We start from the raw sequence: 24,143 nt of genomic DNA on the forward strand, positions 1-24,143 counted from the left end.
GACCTCACCCACATACTGTTGGATACAAGGCCCCTGCTGCCCCGTAAGCGCACAAAGCCAGCCATCGACTTTATGTCCCCTTGCCATAGAAATCACGGTAGAATCACTGGTCTGGTGGCCGGGGGATTGTGTGGCCGCAGGGTTTAGAGCAAGCAATGGAGACCTCAGGGCTCCCCTGCACCATTTTCTGCCCTTGTGTCCTCTCTGTGAATGGGCAGCAGCACGGCCTCCTGCTCCCAGACTGTGGCTTTCTTACTTTTCAAACTGAGGAGCAAGTAGATTTATTTTGTATGCAAGGCCAGGCCCACGTGCCGTGCAGCTCGGCTGTTCGGGCCCAGGGCTCAGCTTCGTTCCAGCCGGTACCAGCCACCGGCACAGAGCTGTCCGTGTCCGGATGTTCACTTTTGCCTCAGCTTTTTGATGAAGGACACCTCATCTCGATTCCGGATACCGTAACTGGAAAAGAAAGAGGACTACAGTGTGTGGTCGGCAGAAGCTGTATCTGACTCCTCACCTGAGATCTGTGAGGGACCAAGAAGGAATGGGAAGGAGGAGCGCTGTGTCCAGGGAGGAGAGGAAGTGGCAGTGATCATCCTCTTGCCTGCACACACACTGCCTCCCCCTGGCTCTGGGAGGCCCTTCACTGCCCCTATGCCTCCCATTCCAGGGGGGAGGGCCCCCAGGAACCCCCTTGCAGGAGGCTCTCAGTCCAGCCAGGCACTCTCCGGGTCTTGCGAGTTCCCCAGGAACTGATTTAATCACTACTCCTCATTCCTGGGAAGAAGCCCCAGCCCTCTGGTGGGGCTTGGGGAGCTGGCGGGCGAGAGACCAGATGCCTCCCTGCACCTCAGAGCGTGGCCCACACTTACTCTCGCAGCTTCTTCCTGTCGTCTGTGAGCTTCTCTCCTGCGGAGGTCAGGTAGTAGGTCCTCCACACGTAGGACCTGTAAGGTTCAGGGGTTCAGGAACACCGCGGGCAGGGTGATGGGGCAGCTGGGACACGGGGCTGTGTGTGAGATGGGCTCAAGACACCCAGCTCGGGAGGACCCAGGACAGGCGGCCTCGTCTTGGCTCTTCCTGTACCACGCACGTGCCGGGCCCGATGGAACTCTAAGGAGGCACTGCTCCAGGGGCTGTGGTGGGCCTGGCCTTACTCACGAAACAGGCTGCAGTACCGAGACCCAGACCACAACCTCTGGCCCAGCAGGCCTGGGAGAGCACCCAAGGGACCATGGGCGGGACCACTGACAGCTGCCCCACCTCCAACCCGGGAGACCCCTTACACTGGAAATGCCCCGAGGTGCCCCCGTTAAGGAATCCTGGTGGCATGCTATAGACGCCAGAGCAGCTGAGGCAGGAGTCCCAGGCACCGGCCACGCCTGAAGGCTCACCAAGACCTCACAGCACCAGCGCTTCCCACAGCCCCACTTACCAGCTGATGTGCTGGATGCCCCCCTCACGCTCTTGCCTGAGCTGCACATATCTCTGAATGGCCTTCTTCAGGTCCAGGACGGTAGCATTCTGGACCACAACCACAGCTGCAACACAGGTGGGAGAATAGGCACGGTGGGAATCCTCAGACGGCAGGAAAGGAGGCCAGCAGACTATTCTGGACGAAGACTCAAGTCCAGGTGGAGTGGGCTTGTGCCTGGCCCAATACCCCTGCACATGCCCCTGAGTCTCCCCCAAGCCGCCATGTCAGTACCCCGCCTGTGGGAAAGCTGGGCTGCACGGTCCTGGGGAGATGGCGAGCACTTACGCATGATTTCTCCGTCCATCTTGCATACTCGGACTGTCATTGCTTGGCCGTATTCTAATGCTATTTGGGAATTGACTTCTTCCAAAGTAACCTACAGAAAGACCAAGGGTGGGAGCCCGGCTTGTTGAACAACAAGAGAAAACAAGCTGAGAGTATCCAAAAAGGATAAGAAACAGATTTCTTGCGTCTGTGTCTCTCGGCTCCACCCACATTTTGTATTTAATGCTCAAAGCGGATGACAGCTCAGGAAGAGTACAGAGAGCAGGGAGGACCAGGGTCAGATCTGGGTTCTGGGCTGGGCAGGAGCACAGACACTGTTGAGTCCAGGGCCCAGGACAACGTGGAGTTGAGGCAAGTGGGCAAAATTCACCAGGCCACCCCCATCCCCGCCCGCCAAAAGCAGTCACAATAAATAAGCCAATACAACCTTAAAAGCCCGACAAGATGGGCACCTGGGTGGCTCAGTCGGTTAAGCGACTGCCTTGGGCTCAGGTCATGACCCGGGAGTACCAGGATCGAGTCCCGTGTCCGGCTCCCAGCTCCAGGGGGAGTCTGCTTCTCCCTCTGACCTCCTCCCCTCTCAAGCTCTCTCTCAAATAAACAAGTAAAATCTTAAAAAAAAAAAAAAAAAAAACCCGACAAGTTCAGTCTACGACTCCAGGAAGGGCTGAGAGCCGTACGGAACCAAACTGAAGGCGGATTAACGAACACCGGTCCCGGTCCTGCTCCCCATCAAGGGTGCGTCCCGTACGCCACGGACGACCTCTGCGTTCCGCCCCCGTGTGTCAGAGGGTCCTGCGCGGACGCGCGTTTCCGTGCGCCCCTCTCCATGCCGCGCGCCCCCGCCGCCCAGGCCCGGTTCCCGCGAAGACCCCCGCTTGGGCCCAGAGGCGCCTCCTCCAGGGCTGCGGGCCGCCCCAGGGCCGTGCGCGGCCGGCGGGGAGAGGGCCCGACCCCGGCCCCCGGCGCCCGCGCGCACCTGGATCGGCAGGTCGCAGAGCAGCGGGTCCTGCACGACCATGGCGAGACCCTCCTGGAACACGTCCACCGCCTCGGAGTGCGGCAGTGCCTCCTCTTCGTCCTCCTCGTCCTCCGGCGCCTCGGGCCGCGCGGCAGCCTCCGCCTCCGCCCCCGCCCCGGCCCCGGCCCCGGCCCCGGCCGGCTCCAGGTCGCCTCTCCGCGCGCGCGCTCCACCCGCACCGCCGCGGCGCGCCCGGGTTCCGGCCCGGGCGACCCGAGAGGGCGGGACTGCCGCAGGGACCAATGGGGAGCTCGAGGGGGGCCAGCTGACGGGCGTGCCGGGGCGCGAAGTCGGCCCGTCCATTGGCCGGCCGGGGGGGCGGGGCAGCTGCCCAGACCAATGGGCGCTCGAGACGGGCCCGGCGGCGGCGGCGGCGGCGGGCGCGGGGGCTGCCGGGAGCCTGCGGGGCGCCGGGGGCCGCCATGCTGCTCTTCTGTCCCGGCTGCGGGAACGGGCTGATTGTGGAGGAGGGCCAGCGCTGCCATCGTTTCGCCTGCAACACCTGCCCCTACGTGCACAACATCACCCGCAAGGTGCGGCCCGGGGTCCGCCTTCGCCCGTCCTCGCGCTCGCGGCCGCCTCCCGCCGGCTACGGGTCCTGCCGCGCGTCCCATCGCGTGCGCCCGCGATCCGGCCGCCAAGCCTCAGTGCAGCCCCGCGGGTCCCCGGCCGTCTCTCCCGCGCTGCGCTCCTGACCGCGGCCCGTGCCTCCCCGTCCGTCTCCCCCGGGCTTGCGGCCCCCACGCGCGCTCCCGGCCCCTGCCTCCCCCTTCCCCGGGCTCCCGGCCCCCACGCGCGCTCCCAGCCCCTGCCTCCCTCTTCCCCTCCCCCTCCCCCTCCCGCGGGCTCGCGGCCCCCACACGCGCTCCCGGCCCCGTCCCGAAACATCCCCCTTCCCAGCGCGGACCCCGGGACCCCAGCCAGGCCCCACGAGGGTGCCGCCCATGCCCGGCCTCATGCACGCGCTGTCCCGAGACCCGAGGCGTTCTGCGAGGAGCCCCGTCGCGCACGCAGCTGCGGCCGGGCCTTTGCACGTGCTTTCTGCTCGGTCTGCTTTTCCGGGGGGCGCCGTGCCCCTCGGGGGCCCTGTTTTAAGTGGTTGCTCCTTTACAGCGTTTCGGCGTCTTCCCTGTGTTCCTGAGGGCCTAAGGCGTGGGAGGGCGGGGGCTTCTCGGTTTTGGTGCCGCTTAGGGCCGAGGCCGATCCTCGAAGTAGAGCGGGGCGGGAACGACGCGCGCGGGGTCGTGCCTCGTCGGTCTCCAGCGTGAGCTGCGCGGATGGGAAACTCGCCCCCCAAGCTGCGCGGATGGGAAACTCGCCCCCCTCACCCCCCCCCCCCCCCCCGTGTGCGCGGGGCAGCGCCGGGCTGCCGCGGTCGCCGGCTGCGGGGGGAGCGGACGCCCAGGGAGCCCTGACGTTCCCCGGGCACTTGGCGAGCCGGGGAGCAGCCCAGGTGTGGTCTGCTGGTCAAGGCCTGGGGCTGCGCTCTGCGGGCCGTGCCGGGGAGGGGACGGTCCCACCTACCGGCTTTCCTGCCGCTCTGGTGCGTCCTCCAGTGCCCGGAGCGACGCTCTCACCCCTGTGTGGTCCCTGCGCCGAAACAAAGGAGCGGCCACGCAGGCTCCCTCTTCGAGGGGGGCAGCCCAGCGGGGTTCCGCGCGGAGCTGTCGTTTTCCTTTACCGGAGAAGCAGGGACGCGTGCCTCAGAGCGAGGGAAAGGACCGCGGAGGGTGGCGGGTGCCTTAACGCGGTAAAGCCGGCCTGCACCGTCCTGAGCGCGGGCTCGCCGGGAGGCAGACGTGGGTAGGGGCGGAGTGGGATGTTTTTGCTAGTCATCGCCAGGTGCAGGGAGGGGCGGAGGGGTACCGTCTTCCCTCGCTCCTAACCCGTGCCCTGTCCCTGGGGTCACGGGATCCTGTTCTTAGGGGGCCCTGGCGGTCAGTAGTAGCCTGAGAACAGGACCGCTGCTGCTGTTCCAGCTGCTTCTACAGTCACTCCTTAGGGCTTACAATGCATTTACTTTCTTTGTTCCTGCTTTAAAAAGGTTTTATTTATTTGAGGCAGAGAGAGAGAGAGAGAGAGAGCCTGTGAGCGAGTATGGGTGTGGGGAGGAGGGGCAGAGTAGGGAGCCCAGTGCCTACATCCCAGGACTCTGGGATCATGACCTGAGCTCCACACAGCTGAATCCTCCTCTTTGGAACTGCGGAGACCTGGATTCTTTAAATGCCAGTGCTGACTTCTGCGCTGTGAGAGGAGAAACATGGGACTGCTTTAGTGTCCCTCCAGTCTCTGTTGAAGGAAGCAGGTCTGGGAGACCCTTGAAGACGGGAATGGTTTGGGGGCCCAGGTCTGTCCTCCTCCATTGTGTGGATCCTGAGGACCCGCTGTTCCATTAGGTGACAAATCGGAAGTACCCGAAGCTGAAAGAGGTAGACGACGTGCTTGGTGGGGCAGCGGCTTGGGAGAACGTGGACTCCACCGCAGGTGAGTCGCGAGCAGTGACGGTGAGGCACGGGGCTGCCGTCCTGGGTCTGCATCAGGGACGCCGAGGACGGGGGAGCGCCTAAAGAGAGTTTCCTGAGCACTTGTTAGACTGACAGTAATGGCTCAACTCCCACCCAGAGTTGGATGGGCCTGGGCCGGGGTCTCAAAGTGAGACCCAGCGTTTTAGGACCTTGGAGGCCTCCCCGGCCCTTCCTGGGGCTGTTCCATGTGCGCTGGGTGTGGGAGACAGTGGTGGGCACCCCATGCGCTCCGAGGGCTGGCCGTGGTGGGAGCGGCGGTTACAGGAGTAAGGGAAGTCAGAGCCCGAGGAAACACATGGGGTCCCTTGTTCTGGTGTGGACTTTTACATGTCAATGTCAGAGAGCATTCAGCTGTTTATCCCGAGTCTTGTTCGTATGCGGAGGGGGGAGACGTGACCAGTGAGGGAAAGGGGGGAGCCCCAGACAGTCCTGGACTGGGAGGACCGAGAGCAGCTCCTGTTCCCTGTCGCCTTTTCCCCCTGTGGAAGAGCGTCCACATCTGATGCGGTAAAATTGGCATCGGCAGAATTTGCTAAAAAAAAAAAATGACTCACGTACCTAATGTTTGAAATGGTGTCTGAAAGTGTGATGGACTGGGTCAGTTTCTCAGGGTGAAGTCACTTTGCCTCGAGGCACTTGGCAGAGGTGTGGGGCGGAGGGCAAGATGGCCCTGAGAACAGTCCGAGGGCTGTGGCCAGGATGGGTCCCTGCCCTGGAGGGTACGTGTGTTCACTGCCCGCGGGGGCTCTTCTGGGAGGCGTGAGGGCCCACGCGATGGAAGGGCTGTTGGAAGTCTCGCAGGAGTGGACCCGTGATGCACAGGTAGCCACCGTCCCCTTCCTTGTTCGCAGCCCGTCTTCAGCAGATGGGAGGAGGAGAAGGGGGCCAGGGAGGGAGCTGGCGTGTATTCCCGGTCACAGGTCTCAGTTCCCTCACTGCGGGAGCATAGTGGGACCGGTGCCACTAGTGGTCGCCTGAAATCATGGCACAAGGGTGCCCAGGCAAGGGATGCCAGGTAGCCGGGCCGGGACAGGGTCTTGCTGCCTTTCCGTGACACCTCCTTCTAGCAGGTATGTCTGGCTATGGGCAGTTTGTTTCTGTTTTTGTTTTGAATGACGTGGGTTACTCGTTCTTCTGTTTCCAGAGCCGTGTCCTAAATGCGAGCATCCTCGTGCCTATTTCATGCAGCTGCAGACACGCTCTGCCGACGAGCCCATGACCACCTTCTACAAGTGCTGCAGTGCTCAGTGTGGACACCGCTGGAGGGACTAGGGTCCGGCTGGCCTGGCCGCGTCACTGTCTCGGACCTCACTCCCCAGGGTGCACTCCCCGCCAGGAGTGCGAACTTTGTCCAGAGGCGTCTTTGTGGGGGTGGCGGGAAGCTGACCCGTGGAGGGGAGCTGGCCCAGGGGCCCGTAGATGCAGCCCGCCTGTCGGTCCGCGGATGAGCTCACTGTGCCCAGGGGTCGCGTGTGCGGAGTTGGGTGTCTGCACGGAAGCGTGCTCTTCTGGCGTGCACCTGTCGGGGCCGACAGATGTCCTCTAGCCATCACCCTTTTCAGATGTGTGCCCTGTCGGCAGTTGCGAAGTAAAGTTGTGTTGATAGTACATCGATGTCCCTGAGTATTTAACTGTTAACTTATTTTAGCACCATCTGTTGTGAACGTTTAATTAAAATGGAAACCTTAATGCTGCCTTTTCAGTGTTTCATTTTTTTTTGCCAAGAAGTGTGTTTTATTGTCATTAATCATAACCTGATTTGCTGTAGTAGCCCAGGGCACACTGGAGGGTTGGGCAGTCTGCCTGGGGGTCCTCAGAGACCCGCAGGCCTGTTGTGTCGCCCTGGGTGCCCGGTCCACAGTGCGGCCTGTCACATGTGTCCACCGGCAGGTAGTTCTTGCTCCACGGCACGGCCGGGCGGAGGTCTTGCAGGTGACGAGGGCAGGGAGTCCCCTGGGTGCTTAGGACGGTCACTCTGCTTCTCCCCCAGGGGGGCCTTTGCCTGGGTGGGTGTTCTCCTCCAGCGTCTCCGTTTTCCCCAGCTTGGCCTTCTTGACGTGTCCAGCCTCTGCCATTTCCTTAACGTGACCTGTGGCGTTGTGCTCTGAGCCCGGCGCCTGGTCCTCGCACTCGTGTTGCTACCGCAAGAGACCGCGTTCAGGGTTTTCAGTGCTTTGAGACGTTGACCTCAAACTCCTGCCACCCTTCGGGCTCTTCTGGTCGAGAATCACTGATGACCTGGATTTCAGGCGGTCATTTCTGTTTGGGTTTCCTAGGATTGCAGTAAACTGGTGAGATAGAAGGCATTTCTGCTGTTTTCCTTCATCTTTTCTCCTGCAAAAGAAAAGGGATGTCCCAGCCTGGAGGGGGACTGGATGGCATTTTGCCGCCGGGCTGGTTTCTTGCCCAGGACCTCGGACTTCATTACGTTCCCAAATTTCCCAGTGAAGTCTCGTTTAGGAAGTTGCGGGATGTGAATTCATACCCCTGATACGGGTGTGTACGTTTTCGAGACTCGCATCTTTTCCAGAAATGGCTAATCCTGAAGTCTTACATGGCGGTGCATTCTTTTGGCTTCGTTTTGTTTCAGGTAGGCTCCACGCTGGAGCCCCGCGTAGGGTTTGAACTCCTGATCCGCTGGTCATGGCCTGAGGCTGAGATCAAGAGTTGGCTGGTTCACTGACTGAGCCACCCAGCGCCCCAACCTGATGGCTTTCTTTTTGCCATGACACGTAGCCCGGGTCGTGAGCCTGTGGTCTGTAGTGGGTCATTCCCCGGAACAAAGCAGCGTCTTCCGGTTATGCTGATGGAATGTTAGGATACGGGCATTGCCCTCGGTAGCTTCTGTTTGTTGCATCAGTTTTTGTGGTTTCGTTTTGTTCCCACGTGCACAGTTTCCTCGGATCTTCTGCAGATGCCTGCTGTCTGGTCAGTGGTAAAGGCCAGCACGTCTGCCACTTCGCGGTGAGATAGCGGCGAGCTGAGCTTCTGCCCTCATTCCCCTGTGTACGGTGGCGATGACGATCGTCCAGTGCAGGGGTTCGCAAACTTCCGTCAAGGGCCGGATAGTAAATATCTTCGACTTTGTGGGTCAAGAGTCAAAATCTAGGAAGACAAACTTCGACAGCCTTTATATAGACAAAACCCGACATGGCCGCAGTCCTTGGGTTTTGGGCCGCGTTTTGTGTGTGGGTCTCCCGGTGAAAGAGGGGATATCGGTTCACTTAACGGGGCTTCAGAGTTAGCAGTTCTCTTCGTGCAGACAGATGGCAAACAGGCATCTGTCAGTGCCGGTTAAGTGCCGGGAGCATGTGAAGTCGGCTGTTGGTGTTGCCGGCAGGTTGGAGTCTGCGCCGATGGGAGTGGCGGGTGGTTTCCCCAGAGAGCTTGCTGTGAGGTGTGGGAGCGGACGCTAGTCCACGCTCTACCCACCTAGTGTTTTCTCGGTTTTGAGGATAGTCTTGCCTCTGGGGTTGGGTGGTTCTCTGCGGGCCGGCTCCAGCTCCGTGCGGGGCCCTGACTCTCCGGAGACACCCTTGGGTGGTAGCAGTCACATCCGGGGAGTCGTCGGGGTTCGAGGGAAATCACTTTGGATGATGTGGGTTGCCTTCCTGCTGCTCCCAGTGCCCTTAGGTGTTAGAACCGTTCTCCCAGGGGCCCGGAGTTTTCAGTCTAATCTTTTGGGACACACTTCAGCTGCTACGAATACACGCCAGTCGCCATCCTCACAGCTTTCCTGGCTTGGGTAACGCACGAGCCACTAGGAAATTTAATTTAGTTGCTTCATTTTTGTATTTAATTTTTCTGGAGAAATTCTGTGCCACATTGAGAATCGTGCCAGTGACCGGGTCGGCTCCAATAACGTTGACCTGCTGGGGTGCCCTTGTGCCACCAATTCAGGGTCCACTTTCTGGTTTCGTCTCGATGCGTGTGCACTGGGAAGAGGTTAAGGGAAGGAAACACGTGATATGTTTGTATGACTGCTTCACGCTCAGGATTGACAGTCCTGGGGATTCTCTGGGGCTCTCCCTGGCTCCCAGCCTCCGGGAAGGGCTGTGCACTGACTTTCACGGATGTCCTCTCTTATGTCTTTTTCTTGTTTTCTGCATTGTTACGATACTGTGTTTTTCTCTTATGTATTTTCCTTTTGGTTCTTTTCTGCAGTGTGTATCTCTCCTCGCGTATTTCCTATGTCTTCCTTGGGAGCATATTTTCCTTCACAACTTGGAGCATAAACCTGTGCTCATTCCAACAGGTTGGTCCTGGGAGTCCCTGTCCATCGACGTGGGTCACCTGGTTCTGTGTCTTCCTAAACCCGATACTCTCGGGTTCATCTCGGAAACTGTGAACGATGTAGACCACAGATACTGGATTCTGTTGGGTTTCTCTGGAGAGGGTGTTTCGTACTGCTCCCTACCGCAGGCTGTAAACGCGGTGTCTGATCTTTAACCCTTCGCTGGCTGCCTGGAGTCACTCTTATGCATGGAGTTCGCGGGGAGCTAGAGATTTTGTTGTTTGTGTTGGGGGCAGAGTTTCGATCTAGAATTTGGTGCTCTTCTCCCCTCCAGGTTTCCTCCCTTTCCCACCTGTGTGGTTTCCCCTGGAGGGGTCATGGCTGTGGTGTGGGTGCTGTGGTCTGACAGACTTGAGGTGGTAAATTCTAGTTTTAGCAAGGTGGGAGGGACCCTGTCAGAGGGAAGGAACCTCTCTTTAGACGGGTCCTAGAGAAGCTGCAGTCATCGTAAAGGTGTGTGCTTCTAACAGGTAAGGTGGGCGTCATGTTGACTGAAACTTAAATAGTAGACAGCTGTGTGGGGGTCGCCTGGGCGGCTCAGTCTGACTCTTAATCTTGGCTCAGGTCACGACCGCACCGGGTATGAGCCTTCTCCCTCTCCTGCCCCTCCCATCTCAACAAAACAGATGCGTGATGTATGTTTGCCGCCAGTCCTCAGGTGTTCACGGGCTTAGACTTCTGGTTTCATCTCTCTGTGGGTCCTGGTTCTTTGCAGAGCTCAGAGCTGCAGCTCCGGGTCCTCCAGACCTAAACCGAGATGTTTTGATGCAGAGACACACATGCACACTGAAATGTGCCCTTATTTGGTACCCCAGAGAACACACAGACAGTAAGTAAGGGAAAAGAAGCATATCTTCACTAATAATCAGCAAAGTGTAAATGAAAGCGACGCGAAATGTGTTTGCTTAGGAGATAGGCAAAGATTACAAAGACTGATACTGTGTCCTGTTGGGGACAGGCACTCCCGGACTCCGGGTGGGAGTAGATGTTGATCCGTGTTTGGAGGGCCACGTGGTAGGATCAGTATTTTAAAATGCTGAATCGTATTGTTTTTAGTTTTTATTTTTAAAATAAATTTAGATTTTATTTGTCAGAGAGGGAGGGGGGCGTGTAAGCAGGGGCAGAGAGAGGGGGACGCAGTCTCCCCGCTGAGCAGGGAGCCAGATGCGGGGCTCGATTCCAGGACCCTGAGATCATGACCTGAGCTGAAGGCAGGGGCTCAACCCACTGAGCCACCCGGGTGCCCCATTAAAATGCTGAGCTTCAGACCCTGCATTTCCACCCGTAGAATCAGTTGCACAGAGGTGCTCAATCTGGGTATTAAGGGTCCCTGCCCAGAATCACTCATTACCTTTGTTTAAAATTGCGATTATGGAAATTAACGTAATGTTGCACGTCCTTCCTCAGAAAATAAAGATAGCACACACGGCAGCAATCCCAATGTCTCCCGGCAGGATTATTGAACTGTGGCATGTGCTGCCGTTAAATGCACTAAATGGGCTTTTCTGTGCCGACCTAGAAGAGCATCGAAAATACAGGAGCCAGGAGTCCACCCGCTCGGCGCAGCCTGAGGCCAGGAAAGACATACACCTGTTTGGGCTTCCCCCTCGTGTGGAAGGACTTGTGCCTAACTTCTCACAGAGGCGTCCTCTGGGGTGAGAGAGCGGGGACTCATTTTTTATTTTCTTCTGTGTCGTTTGCTCTCCTTGACGTGGGAGTGCATCACTTTCTTGTTTAACCGCCTCTCCAGGGCTGTTTCTTGGAAGGGTTCCAGTGGACACTGCCCCTTGCTGGACGGGTCCCCACAGCCCATGTTTAGCTACCTTTCGTGTCACAGGGAATGAAGGGTCACCCCATGTCCCAGTCCCCGGGCTTGGGGTTAGCGGTGGTGGTTGTCTCCCAGCCCCACTTGGGGCAGCCGCTCTGCTCTGCGTCGTGGTTTTGATATGGGCGGCCCGTGTGAGCCGCGGGAGGTTCACGTCACTGCTCACTGCACGTATAGCCTGAGTCAGGCTGAGAGGCTTTGCTACAAGCACAGGAACAGTCATCTCCAGGTCTGCAGGGTTGGGGGCCCCTCTGACTTGCCATGGGACCCAGCAGGTGCATCTGGGAAGGTGAGTCTGGCTGTCAAGACAGCCATTCTGGGGCCAGATGGTCTGAGCTGTGGTGGCCCGGACTGGAGATGAGGTCCAGGTCCTGGGGCCGGCAAAACCCCTTCAAGCCCCCATGATCTTCGGGGGCCTTTGAGCAGAAGAGGAGCCAGAGTTTGGGGATCCCCCCGTTGGGGCTGTGGGCGGGCAGCAGGTGAGAGTGTGGTCCTAGAAGGAAGGTCATCTTGACCAGGCGGAGGAAGGGGAGGTGAGGGTTCCTGCTCTGGTCCTGTCCCAGTGCCCTCTTCCCAGGGGCCAAGGCACATACCTAGAGACAAGGTCCGCCTCCGCAGGGGGTTCAGGATGCATTTCTCTTCCTGTTGGGGCAGGCATGGGACCTCACGCCAGTCACACAGGTCTCGCCCTAGAAGAGCCTGGTGTGAGGAGGCAGCAGAGCCGTGGGCTTGGCTGACCTCGCCGCCGGGGGCTGCGGCGGGGAGGTGGGTTCTGGGCAGAGGAGGGCCATTAACAGGTGCAGGAAGAGCAGGTACAACATTTAACCCCCTTTTGCCCCCAGGTCCCCTGCAACCGTGTCAACATCCTTATTCTAGACCTTTCCTACAGCCCTACCTGCTCCCCTGCTCCTTTCCTGAGCTGACTGGCCTGGCTTGGGGATGTCTGGTCTGGCCAGAGAGACACTGGGGGGCTCAGCAGGGCTTCATGAAGGATGTGTCTTTGTCCCCCCGAGGCGCAACTGGGGCCAGCTCATGTGTCTCCGCGGCTGCAGCCTGGTGTCTCCAGGGCTCCCAGACCCGCTCTTTCCAGCTGCAGCCCCTCCTGCCCACCCCTCTCAGTGCGGGGAAGCTGCTCGTGGCCGGCTCTCCCTCTCCCCAGTCTTTCCTGCACCTCTTCTGCACCCACCCTGGCTGGCCTTCCTGCCTCTGAGCCTCCAGCCTGTGGCCTTCCTGTCAGCATCCCTGTAGGAAGCTCGTGTTCAGGTCCTTTCCGCCAACAGCACTGGCAGTTTCCACCTGTGCTAGACGAGCCCCTGTGCGCTCAAGTGGCCTAGAGGCGCTGGGGGGACTCCTGCCTCCATCTCCAGCTCACTGTTTATCACAGTCCCCATGTCCTCCTGTATCTGGTTCTTGGGAGCCAGGGCCTGAGTTTCTCCACCTTCCCCAGCAGAGAGAAGAAAATGCTTGGTAAGTGTCCATTGAAATAGCAGCCTCCTTCCTCTGGAGGGAGCTGGACGGTTCTCCATCCGTTAAAAACACAGCGTCTCTGTAGGAGGGGACAGTAAGTGGATGCAGGAGTTGGCGTGAAGCCTGCTTGGAGGGTGTGCTACAAAGGCACCTTGCTCTGGCGGGGCCTCCCCAGCCTCAGTGGGTCCTTGGGGGCTGAGGCCCATGGCGGGGAGGGGCTGTGTCTCTCTAGAGACCTGCCTCGGGTCTGGCCCTGTCGGTGGGTTCTGGTGCAGGGTCCAGCTGCAAGGCAGCCCATGGCTTTGTGGTGGGCCAGTAAACCAGGGCAGGAAAGCTGTGAGGCCCCAGCGGTCAGACCTCATGGCCAGATCTTGACCCCAAGGTCACGGAGGAGATGGGTCCTGAGAAGGGACCAGAGTGCTCCAGGGCTGAAGGCGTGTCCACAGACGTGGGGCTGTAGTGCTGGGTGGTGGCGTCCCGAGGGGGATGCCCTGGTTCACCCCCCAGCCCTTCAAGCCGTCCTGCGAGGTGGTGTCGTGTTGTCCGAGCGGTGATGAGGTCCCCCTGCTGTCCTCGCAGTGCCTGTTCCTGGACCAGGGAGTGTGTGGGTGGGGGGTTCCACACTGCCTGGCCTAGTGCCTGTTGTCGAGGATGCGGGTGGCCAGAGGAAGGACAGGCCAGCGGTGCCCAGGGCGAGGTGGGTGCTCCCAGGCTGGTGTGACTACAGGTCGGACCTGTGCTGGGAACAGAGGTACCAGGTGCCGGCGTTGGGCACATTGCTCCTGACCCCGGCCTTGACGGCCACAGCTCGGGGAGGGGCGGCCCCATCCAGCTCACGTCGTAGACCCAGAAGCATCCTATGTGGAGAGTTCGAGGAGAAACGTCCCCGTGTCCATCTCTGCTGCTCCCCCAGAGGGGTCCTGGCCCTGGTAGCTCGCTCTTGTCCCTGCCCTGGGGCCAGCCGAGCTTGGAGCCACCCCACACCATGCTCTGGAACCATCCGCTCCTAGGTCAGTCTGGGGCAGGAACGGCCCAGTTCAGTGTGCACAGAGGAGTCCTTCCACCAGGGCCTGGCCCAGCTCCTGGCTGGGAAGTGGCTGCCATCCCTCAGGCCCCCAGACCTTGGGGCTCACTGTGATTCTGTCATCCCACACCCTGCCTTGGGCTCTGATCAGGCTGCTCCCTCATCTCCAGCCCGGCATGCATGGGAGGGGATGCGAGGTGTTGGGCAGAACTTGCCTCCCATGCTGTGGCTGGGGGTGCCGGGGGATGGTGTGCCATTTTCCTGAGCAGGGATTGTACTGGGGTCTGTCCTGCGGGTCCACAGAGAGGCTGCTGGCATGTTGGAGGGGTGTGTGCTGCCTGGGTGCGTGCGGGCTCCCCAGGAGCTTGCGTGCTGTGGTCTGTGAGCACGGTGCTGCTTGTTGGCCTCCTTATCACCCATCAGGCTTGCATAACCAGGCTCACCCTGCTTCCTGCTTCGGAACTATCAGTGCACCATCTGGAGCTACGAATGGGGTGATCGGATGTCAACGGCCTCCCTGCACCCAGGCACTTCCTAACACCCAGCGCCTTTGTCTCCCGTGAACCTCTGGTCCCCCCGGGGCCCTGCTCTCCTTCCCAGGGCGGGTAGCTCTAAACAGGGGTGTGGCCGTTCGGCTCAGGGAGGGCCCTCTGTTGCACGGACACCCCACTCACTGCCATCCTCCTACTAGTCCCCAGCGGGTCTTTATTTACGGATGCAGCGGGGAGAGAGGGTGTGTGGGTGTCAGCCACATGACCCTGGGCGAGGCACTACCCCTCCTTGGGACTTGGCTGGCTTGTCAGGAAGCGGGGACGGTCTCTCTACCTCACGGGGCTGCCGTGGGAATGCAAGCGTGTGATGCGTGCTGCATGGTTGGCACAAGGTTGCTGTGACCTGATCTCCCTTGCGTGACGGGACCTGGGACCATGCTGGCTGAGGACATCTGTCCCAGAGAGGAGGCTTCTAGGCAGACTCAGACACTTGTTGGTTGGGAGTCCGGAACCCAGCAGGAGGCCTGGGTCTGCGGGCACCATGCTGTACACCGCGGCCATTCGGATCTTCCTGAGCTTCCGTTTCTTAGGAGAACAGCTTAGCCTCTGGTGCCCAGTGGTGGGACGTGGTGAGGGGGCAGGCGGTGACCCACTTGAAGCCCTCCACAGGGGAGACCTCCTGGGGACAGTCCCACGGGGGTGCGCTCAGCCCAGTCCCTTGCAGGACGGACCTTGGAGGCTGAGGCCCTGACGCGAGAGCTGAGCGCCTGGCTGCTGATCTGTGCCTGCATGGGTGCCTGGGTCGGCGCAGCTGTCTCCGTCCAAGGGCAAGGAGGAGGTGAGCAAGGGGCACTCGTGTCTGTGGGGGTGGTTGGCAGAGAGCTTGGGGGCAGGGCAGTTGTCTGTCTCACTCCACAGGGAAGGGTTTGGCTGGACGTGCTGGGGCGCTACCTCCTGGGACCAGCCTGGAGGTCCCACCCACACTTCGTGGGTCAGAGCCCTTCACCTCCCAGCCCTGCCCTTGGAGCCTCCTCCTGGGACCACTCTTGGGGTTGGCCCTCTCAGAGTGTCCGCGCAGGTCTGACCCTGCCCTGAAGCACGCTGTGGGCTGCAAACCGTGCCTGTCCCCAGGGCTCGGGGCCGGGGCTGTCACCTGTTTGAACAACAACATCCTGAGGATCCACTGCCGCTGGTCGGCCCCGGAGCCGGGCCGGGGCCCCCATGCCTGGCTGCTCTTCATCAGGTGAGGCCGCAGGGCCCTGAGGGCAGGGTCCCCACGGTCGCGGTGCAAGGGCCGGGCTGGCGCAGTGGCCCTTGGTGCCGACACACACCCTTTCCAGCAACCACGCGCCGGGCGGCCGGCACAGATGTGTCTTCCGGGCCGGAGAGTGCACCCTGGTGCTGCCCCCCGAGGAGGTGCTTGTGCCTTCTGACAACTTCACCGTCACGCTGCACCGCGGCGTCTCTGGGCAGGAGCAGGTCAGCCTGGTGGACCCGCAGTACCTGCCTCGGAAACATGGTGAGGCCAGGTCTGGGCGCCCTGACGGGGAGTGTCCTGGCTTCGGGGGGCCTGGGGGCAGGGTCGCATGGCCCCTAATCTTCGTGGCCCCGTGGAACACCCGGGGCTCGGAGATGGGAGGGGAGGGTCCCCAGCTCCCTGGAGACAGGGTTTGGGAGGAGGGTGAAGATACCGGGCTTCAGGCTGGGCCCAGGGCACAACTCCAGTTACCTGAAATGCACCTGAGGCGCAGCAGGAAGGGACACAGTGAGACACGTAGGACGGGAGCGGCCGGCCAGACTGGGGGCTCTCTTTGTCTGGCTGCAGGGCCTGGAGTTGCTCACCGTTGTCTTGTTCCGCCTGGGGCCTCGCTGGGAGACGTCACCAGCGAGGAAACAGAGTCCTGCCTCCCAGGAGGGCCCCGGGCTGGGAAGGCCATGACCATGCCCCCGCCCCCTGACCCCCAACCTGTTTCAGACCTCGTTCCTGGGCATGCCGGCAGACACACCCTCACGCAGCCCCACTCTGTTTCAGTGAAGCTGGACCCTCCCTCTGACTTACAGAGCAATGTCACCTCTCACTATTGTGTCCTGACCTGGAGGATCAGCCCTGCTCTGGAGCCCCTGACCCCCATCCTCAGCTACGAGCTGGCATTCAAGAAGCAGGAAGAGGGCTGGGAGGTAATGCTGGGCCCACTGCTCCGGAGCCTTCTCTCTCCTGGGAGCCGCGACGGGGGGGCCAACCCTCCCCCACAGGAAGATGTCCATGTGGATGAGGGGGAGGGGGTACCCTCAGAGCCCGGAGCGTGGCTGTGCACACGTGTGTGTGAGCATGCGCAGGTCCACAGCTGTGTGTGTGCATGGGGGTGGATAAGTGTAAGTGTGCTTATGAGCCTGTGCCCGCGTGCATGGGCATAGCTGTGTGGCCGTGTGCGGGCGTGGTCTCGGGGCCACGGGCCCTGTCCCCCCTCTGCGCCTGCTGACGGTCCTCTGCCCCACAGCAGGCCCAGCTCAGGGACCACATCGTCGGGGTGACCCAGCTCTCGCTGGACGCTGTGGAGCTGGACCCCGGGTCCCGCTATGAGGCCCGGCTGCGGGTCCGCATGGCCACCCCGGAAACGGACGTGGAGGAGGAGCTGCGCTATGAGGGCCAGTGGAGCGAGTGGAGTCGGTCTGCCCGCTTCCCCTCGCCCCCTCGCCCTGACCGAGGTGTGGCTTTCCCTCCCGGAGGACCTTATACCCATCCAGGCCTCTCAACCTCCTAGAGCCCCGCCCGGAGGTGGTCCTGCCCCGGCTGGCCACCTTTCCCTGGAGGTCTGGGGTTTTGAAGGAGGGAACACACAGCTGCCCAGCGTCAGGCTTCTTGGAACCTGTAGTTACTGTGTCATGGGGAGAGACTGTGGCCCTGGGAGGCATGCTGGGCCTCTGCTTCCGTCCGGAGTGGGACGTGATCTCACCTCTTTAGGGAGGGCTGGGCTGACCCTTGTGACCAGCTAGGGAGGGTGCCTGACCCCGATGACCTTGCAGATGGAGGAGGTGGGGCCCTGCGGTGGCTGATTCGGGAGCAGGCATGACACAGCCCCTGGGCCTGGGAGGAAATTCCCATGGTGGCCCCGGGCACTCCTACTAGAGCTTTGCCACTTGGGTTTAGAGGAACACCTTGGTTCCAAGGAAGCTCACTGCCCCGGGGCCCTTCCTGCCCACAGGCCCCTTGTCCTCCTCTCGGGGGCAGCCCGGCAGCAGCACCCTTGTTGCTGTACCCGTCTTTCTGCTGCTGACCAGCCTGATCTACCTCGTGTTCAAGCTTTCACCCAGGTGGGTAGGCAAGGTGTGCGTGCGTGCGTGCGTGCGTGCGTGTGTGTGGCGGTGGGGAGGGGCATCTTGGACCAGAGCGGCCCTCCCTCTCACCATCTGCCCTCCCCGCTATCTGATCCTGGATGGGCTAAGCCTCTGCCCTGGGCCTCTAGAGAGTTCCCCACTTGTCAAGTGTGTTGGGGGTTGTAGGGCCCCAAAGACTCTCAGGGGGACCCAAGTTCACTGGGACCGCATCACCCAAGAGCCTCTGGGGGTGCTCTGTGGTCTGCTGACTTTTAAATGCCTTCTCTGAAAAGACCGTTTTGGGGCCCTGGTGTGCTCAGGGCTCCAGTGCACGCCACAGAGAACCTACCAGATGTAGGGCCCATCTGAAGTAAACCATCACCCGTGTCAGGGTGAGGGAGGGGCCCGGAGGAGACTGACCGGCTGCAGACTCACCGCAGAAAGGACGAGAGCGGGGTGGGTGGGGGTACTGGGCGGTGTGGACGCCAGACTTGACCTGGAGCAGAAGAGAGGTCTTCAAGCTCATGAAACAGTGTTTGTATTGTGAGGATAGATTTTGGGGGGTCCGAGGGGATGGGGAGGACCCACCAGGAGGCCGGGAGGACCCACCAGGACGGCTGTGTGCCAGAGCAGTGGGGAGAGACAAGGAGGGAGCCAAGGGAAGGCAATTGCAGGCCTAAGAAGGGAAGCGGAGGGGGCAGAGGACTGGTGATCCCCGCGGTGGGGACCTGGGGGGGCCACGTCCCCCCTGGGGAAGCTGGTGAGGCCAGTTTGGACCTGCTGTGTTGGAGTTGTGGGCCACATCCTTGTGGGATGGCCCGTGGCTCTGTATTGCTCAGGGAGAAGTCAGGTGGGGAAGGGAGCTGCCTCCTGTCTGCTTCCTCTGTGGGATAAGGACCCAAGAGGCACCCTGTAGCCCTGAGCCCAGTGTCATGACTCACCCTGTAAAGGATGTGTGTCTTGGTGTGTGTCAGTTCTACAGGGTCATTGGTCTGGCAAGCCACAGGGATGGGTGTCAGGTTTTGCCCTGAGAACAGGTTTGGACCCAATGAGAGGCAGGAGGTGGGGCGGCCTCTGGCGGGAAGGGTGCAAGGCTCCCACGGGGTCCAGTGCTTGCTGGAGCCGGGCCTCCAAGGACCCCTCGCTGGGCATGCAGAGGCCTCTAGCTGTCCCGTCCTGGCCTCAGGGTGAAGAGGAGCCTCTCCTGGAATGTGCCCTCTCCGGCGGCCTTCTTCCAGTCCCTCTACAGTGTGCACCACGGGGACTTCCAGGTGCGCGCAGCCCGCAGTGGGGAGAGGGCGGGGCTGGGGTCTCCCCCAGGTCGGGCCTGCCGAGGATGTGGGCTTCTGGTGAGATTGGGGCCGGTATGGGGCCTTTGTGGGTGCTCGGAGCTGTTTTTGGTAGACGTAGTGGGTTTAAATTTACACACGCCATCTCAGATGCGTCCAGACTATTAGCCTTATTCTCTCTCGCGGGTTTCTTTTTCTTTTGGGGAAGCGGCCCCTGTGAGGTATGTGGTCACGTCACAGGGAGACTATGGCCGCTGTGTCTCGTCCCTGCTTCTCTGAAGGCGTCTGTGGGGAGGGTCTGCTGCTCACGCCGGCCTTGGGGTCCTCAGAGGTCCGGGGGGCAACGGCTGTGCCAGTCACTGAGGAGGGTCTGGCCCCTCTGGGTTCCCGTGGGTAGCACTGCCACACTCCCTTTTTCTCCCTTTGTGGGCCCTGGTGAGCCCCACCTGAAGGGTCTTTACACCTGACGCCTCCCCTTCCTGCCAGCCTCGTGGCTCCTGCCCCCTGGGTGTGTGTTGGGGGGAAGCTCCCGCGGGTGGTCTCCGGATCCCCACTGCGGGCAGAGGACAGGATGGGATGCTTCCTGGGGTCCTTCCCCGTGGCCCCTGCCGCTGCTGGGCTTCCCTCCGCCTCCCACTTCTGTCTCTCAGAAGGGAGCCGGGAAAACATGCGACAAGGGAGCCCGGGGTTCGAGGTTGTTGTCCAGAAGTGTACCTCCGAGCTTAAAGCTGAGTGTTCTACCCTCGGTGGAGGCCGCCTCCTTCTCCCAGGCAGCGGCCGTCACAGTCGAGAGCCCCAAGGTGACCGTCCTGGAATGCGTCATCTCAGCCACACGCACCCGGCCCTCCTCTTGACCCCAGTCACCCTCCCAGTGATTAGACCCCTCGGGGGCTCTGTGTTGCCGTGACTCGGCTCCCGGCACCTGGGCAGACACACAGGGTCGTGTAGTATGTGGTCCGCCTGGTGCGGTTCCTGGTCCCACCGAGGAAATACTTTCCTTTGGGAGGTGGGGGCCTCCTGCGACCGCATGGGGGGCCCGGGTCTGCTGCCACCAGCCCAAAAGTGGTGTCCCCACGGCATCTCCTGGTGTGTGTGTGAGTGTGTGAGAGTGTGAGTGAGTGTGCGTGTGTGAGTGAGCGGGGGTCCAGCAGCTGCTGCCCAGCCTCTGTAGCTGGTGCCTGGAGCAGAACCAGGGATATTCTCTATCCCCGGCACCCGTCGGCGCCTGTACCCTGTTCCAGCCTGCTGTGAGCGGGAGGCGGGGGGTCGCTGAGCGTCCTGACGGGCCTCGGGGTCCCGGGGCAGGTCTGTGGGCAGGCTGGCACGTGGCGGGTGAGATGGAGTGCTCCAAACACAGTTGTTGCTTGGACTCGGGGTGAGGACGCCGGGAGAGCTTCTGGGAGGAGAGGGGAGGGTCCCGAGCCCGTTGCCTGAGCCCTTCCCACCCCCTCCCCCCATGCTGTCTGTCCTAGACCTGGACAGGGGCCCGCAGAAGCGGTGTGCTGCCGAGCCAGGACAGTGGCTGTTCCCCACGAGGAGCCTCGGAGTCCGGCGTCCATGAGGACATCGCGTGGCTGACCTATGACCCGGTGGACCCCTGGCAGTCAGTGATCCTGGAGGAGGAGCAGGAGGGCCCTGGGGCTGGCCTCCTGGAGGCTGCACTGCTGGCCAGGCCTGTGGTCCAGGGAGGCCAGCCGCCTGCCTACCTGCCGCAGAAGGACTGGGCCCCCACGTGTCCCCTCAGGCCAGCTCCCCCACCGTCAGAGGGCGGCAGCCGTGACTACTGGACCGTGGGCTACTCCGGGGGTTGCCACACCCCCACTTTCCCAGGAAACTCACCCAGCACGGGGCCCAGCCCGGCTTTGGCCGGGGGCCCTTCCTGTGACCAGCAGAGCCTGGACGCCCAGTCAGGAAGTAGTGCTGTGGGAGCCAGTCACGGCCAGTGGCAAGACCCCGCTGCACAGGGCGTGTGAGGACCCCAGGGCCTTTGCTTCACCCCCGGCCTTCAGAGTCACCCGTTTCATCTAGAATGCTGACTCGGCCAACTGCACAAAGTCCGTTTTGTGGAAAATGGATGAAAGTCTCTCTGAGAATGGAGCCCTGTGCAGACGTCCTGTCTGGATGGGGGCAGGCCGGCCGGCGACCCCTACCCCCATTCTCCCTGCCCTGCCCGCCACCTCCCTCCCTGCTCTTGGGCTCTGTCCCGGCCCCCCAGAGAAGGGTGGTGTTGGCCCCGACCCCTTAGAGGGCCGGCTTGCTCCTGGCCCACTGAGGTGGTGCTTTCCTGAGCTCTGTCTCCTGCTGTGACTCCAGGAACCAGCTGCCTGTGGGGAGGGGGGCCCTGAGGTGGGCAGGGGGATGGGGTCTGTCTACGCTGGGGCTTTCTGGGGTGGGGGCTGCTGACGTTGGAAATGGAGGAGCAGACAAGCTGGTCCCTGTCCATGGGGCTCCGGTGACCCCTAGGCTCTGCGCAGAGACAAGCACTTGTGGCCCCCAGGTCCCCCAGGTGACAGCTCCCTCTGCCTCAGACAGGCATCCCCCTCCTCCACACCCATGGAGCCCCTGGGGTTTTGTGGGGAGCCTCAGCAGAGCCAGAGCATGGTCAGCAGGGGTGAGGCAGGGCCCAGAATGTATTTGTAGCCATAGAGAGCGGGAGGGGTGTGGACAGACGTGACGTGCAGCATCTTCAGTTCTAACCAAGGATGAGAAAAACCAGCGTGAATTCACGTCCTGGAACCCACCCCCGGTGGGCCCTGGGCCGGGGGCTTAGAGCAGCCTCTGTGAGCAGTGTGGCTCCTGTGGCTTCCCAGGGAACGTAGGCCACCTGCGTGTGACAAGTGACCCCCACAGCTGGGATACCTCTTCCGTGTGGCCAGAGACATCGCTCCTGTGGGTCCCACGTTTTCTCTTCACGGTGTCTGGAGCTGGAGCACCCCTCAGAGGCTGTGGGATTGTGGGTGAGCTGTGCCGGCCCCTCCAGCTGTGGGGTTCCCCGTCCCTCCTCGTTGTGCTGCTGTGAGTTCCCCTGCGGGTCGCTGCACACCTGCATGCCCAGATAACACTTGCTTCCCCCGCTGTGAGGAGACGAACCGGGGAGGCCATGTGCCGGGGGTCCCCCCGTTTGAAGACCATGGATGAGGAAGTGGTTGAGCCCTGGGCCCTGAGGGGGTTGGAGTGCAGGGGCCTGGGAACGGATCCTGAAGTGGGCACGTGTTTCCAGGAGTTGGAGGCAGGGCAGGGTCCCAAATGTGGCCGGCTGGACTATGGAGGGCCTGGGAGGCCAGACAGAGCAGTGAGCCTCAGGAGGCCAGACTGAGGCAAGCGGGCCTCCCTGGCGAGGGGGGACGTCCAGCAGTCTCTCTGTTTTTGTTTTTAAAGATTTTTTTAATTTTTAAGTAATCTCTACAGCCAATGTGGGGCTTGAACCCATGACCCCCAGATCAAGAGTGCCCTGCGCCGCCAGCTGAGCCAGCCCCCTCTGTGTTTTCCAGTGTGGTGAAATCCCCATAGCTTAACCCCAACTTTTAAAGGGCGTATCTTAACCCCCCAATTTTATGCATGATGTGGGTGTTTCCACGTTTCCCTGCTGTGAGCGGCACTGCTGTGAATGCTGACATCAACGTTTTTGTTTCACACCTGTTTTCTGTGTTTTTGGGTACATTCCTACAAGTGGAATTGCTAGGTCGTACGGCGACTCAGTGTTTAGAATTTTTGAGCAACTGCCAAACCGTTCTCCACAGAGACGTCAGCACCTTCCATCAGAAACATACTCGCATTCCCCTTCTCCACATCCTCACCGACTACTGTTAGTGTCCTTTCCTAAATTTGGTTTGTTGTATCAGTTTCCTTATTTGAGGAATCTCTACACCCAGTGTGGGGCTCAAACTCACAGCTCTGAGGTCAAGAGTCCCGTGCCCAGGGTGCCTGGGTGCCTGGGTGGCCCAGTCTGTCGAGTGTCCGACTTTTGGTTTTGGCTCAGGTCAGGATCTGGGGGTCGTGCGGTGGAGCCCGGCATCAGACTCCGCACTCCTTGTGGTCTCTGTGGAATTCTCTCTCCTTCTGGTCTCTCTTTTCCTCTAAAAGTAAGTCAATACATTCTTAAAAAAAAGAAGAGTCATGTGCTCTTCTGAGTGAGCCAGCCAGGGCTCCTTGGATCGCCATTCTGACCGGTATAAGGGGGTACCTCAGTGGGATTTTGACTTGCGTCTCCCCAATGGTTGGTGATGGTGAACATCTTTCATGGGCTACTGTATCTCCTCTTTGGAGACAAGCTGTTCAAGTCCTTTGTCTATTTCTTACTTGGTTTGCTTGTCCTGGAGTTGTTGAGTCGTCAAAGCTCTTTGTATATTCTGGATACTGAAGTCATAGTACATATTCCATCCCCAAATGTTTTGTTAAATCCTGCATGTTATTTGGTGTCTTATACGTGGGTCACTGCTGAATCCAATCCCAACACACACATGAAAAGATGCTTCACGTCCTTAGACATCAGGGCAATGAACATGAAAACCACAGTGAGGTGCCAGTTCACACCCACGAAAACGGCTGTTATCTAAGAAAACCGGAAACAACTTTTGACAAGGATGTGAAGAAACTGGAACTCTCGTGCACTGAGATGAGAGATGACAGTGGTGATGGTTACCCGGCCGTGTGAACGCTCACTTGAAAACGGTGAAGATGGTTTTAAGTTTTTATGGTGAAGATGTTTAACAGTGAAGATGTTTTATGGTTTTATGTTGTGTGTATTTTACTAGAGTTTTAAAAATAAAAACTAATGAAAGGAAAAGTTGATGTCATATATATGTTACCACACCCTCAAAAAAAAAAGTCTCCCTATGAACTGCTCCTGAAATAGTGACACACGTGGTAGAGGAGATCCTTGTCCCCTAGAGCTGGAAGGACTTCTCCCAGGGACCCCGCTGCTTCGGACATCTAGCGGGGATCCCCTGTGGACGCCCGCGGTCGCCCTGGCCTGTGGGCACCTCCTTCAGCGCTCATTCTCTGGGTCAGACCCCGCCAGCGACTCTCTGTCACTGCCGGTGGCCGTCTCTGTGATGTCTCCTTCCCAGCTGTCACACACGTGGTACGGTATGGTCAGTCAGATAGTCTCCCGTCACTCGGTGACATGCACGC

At 60.4% G+C, this 24,143-nt stretch overlaps 3 protein-coding genes across 6 annotated transcripts; 2 read left to right on the plus strand and 1 right to left on the minus strand.

Annotated features, from left to right (window-relative positions):
• Positions 1-265: 265 nt before the first annotated feature.
• Positions 266-2,944, minus strand: SNRNP25 (small nuclear ribonucleoprotein U11/U12 subunit 25). Its single transcript, XM_082713744.1, has 5 exons — positions 2,739-2,944; positions 1,760-1,850; positions 1,433-1,538; positions 870-944; positions 266-456 (listed from the first exon to the last, which is right to left on the minus strand). Exons 1-5 carry the CDS (start codon positions 2,778-2,780, stop codon positions 399-401), a joined length of 372 nt encoding a protein of 123 aa, XP_082569870.1. The 5' UTR covers positions 2,781-2,944; the 3' UTR covers positions 266-398.
• A 181-nt stretch (positions 2,945-3,125) lies between these two features.
• Positions 3,126-6,994, plus strand: POLR3K (RNA polymerase III subunit K). Its single transcript, XM_082713769.1, has 3 exons — positions 3,126-3,313; positions 5,177-5,264; positions 6,450-6,994. The coding sequence occupies exons 1-3, from the start codon at positions 3,203-3,205 to the stop codon at positions 6,575-6,577; spliced, it is 327 nt and encodes a 108-aa protein (XP_082569895.1). The 5' UTR covers positions 3,126-3,202; the 3' UTR covers positions 6,578-6,994.
• Positions 6,995-11,624: 4,630 nt separating this feature from the next.
• IL9R (interleukin 9 receptor) lies at positions 11,625-23,796 on the plus strand. 4 transcript variants are annotated; one of them, XM_082713699.1, is made up of 9 exons: positions 11,625-11,713; positions 15,131-15,244; positions 15,538-15,649; positions 15,747-15,925; positions 16,439-16,584; positions 16,905-17,112; positions 17,610-17,718; positions 18,908-18,992; positions 20,483-23,796. In XM_082713699.1, exons 1-9 carry the CDS (start codon positions 11,686-11,688, stop codon positions 20,981-20,983), a joined length of 1,482 nt encoding a protein of 493 aa, XP_082569825.1. In that variant the 5' UTR covers positions 11,625-11,685; the 3' UTR covers positions 20,984-23,796. The 4 variants fall into 4 exon arrangements, with proteins under 4 accessions (XP_082569825.1, XP_082569827.1, XP_082569826.1 ...); XM_082713701.1 differs by having other exon boundaries at positions 16,444-16,584; XM_082713700.1 differs by lacking the exon at positions 11,625-11,713 and adding an exon at positions 14,459-15,015.
• The last annotated feature ends 347 nt before the right edge of the window (positions 23,797-24,143 follow it).

The sequence above is a fragment of the Mustela nivalis genome (genome assembly GCF_964662115.1).
Source record: "Mustela nivalis genome assembly, chromosome: 19".
Lineage (NCBI taxonomy): Eukaryota > Metazoa > Chordata > Mammalia > Carnivora > Mustelidae > Mustela > Mustela nivalis.

Bases quoted from the DNA above. Each gene is read 5' to 3' on its own strand.
- IL9R (XM_082713698.1), top strand. From the start codon at position 14,948: ATGCTGTACACCGCGGCCATTCGGATCTTCCTGAGCTTCCGTTTCTTA. The intron at 17,113-17,609 runs GTGTGGCTTTCC...TCCTGCCCACAG, and splicing joins GCCCCCTCGCCCTGACCGAG to GCCCCTTGTCCTCCTCTCGG. The intron at 17,719-18,907 runs GTGGGTAGGCAA...TCCTGGCCTCAG, and splicing joins GTGTTCAAGCTTTCACCCAG to GGTGAAGAGGAGCCTCTCCT.
- SNRNP25 (XM_082713744.1), bottom strand. From the start codon at position 2,780: ATGGTCGTGCAGGACCCGCTGCTCTGCGACCTGCCGATCCAG. The intron at 1,539-1,759 runs GTAAGTGCTCGC...CCTGTGTTGCAG, and splicing joins GATGGACGGAGAAATCATGC to CTGTGGTTGTGGTCCAGAAT. The intron at 945-1,432 runs GTAAGTGGGGCT...TGAACCTTACAG, and splicing joins GGCATCCAGCACATCAGCTG to GTCCTACGTGTGGAGGACCT.
- POLR3K (XM_082713769.1), top strand. From the start codon at position 3,203: ATGCTGCTCTTCTGTCCCGGCTGCGGGAACGGGCTGATTGTGGAGGAG. The intron at 3,314-5,176 runs GTGCGGCCCGGG...CTGTTCCATTAG, and splicing joins TGCACAACATCACCCGCAAG to GTGACAAATCGGAAGTACCC. The intron at 5,265-6,449 runs GTGAGTCGCGAG...TTCTGTTTCCAG, and splicing joins GAACGTGGACTCCACCGCAG to AGCCGTGTCCTAAATGCGAG.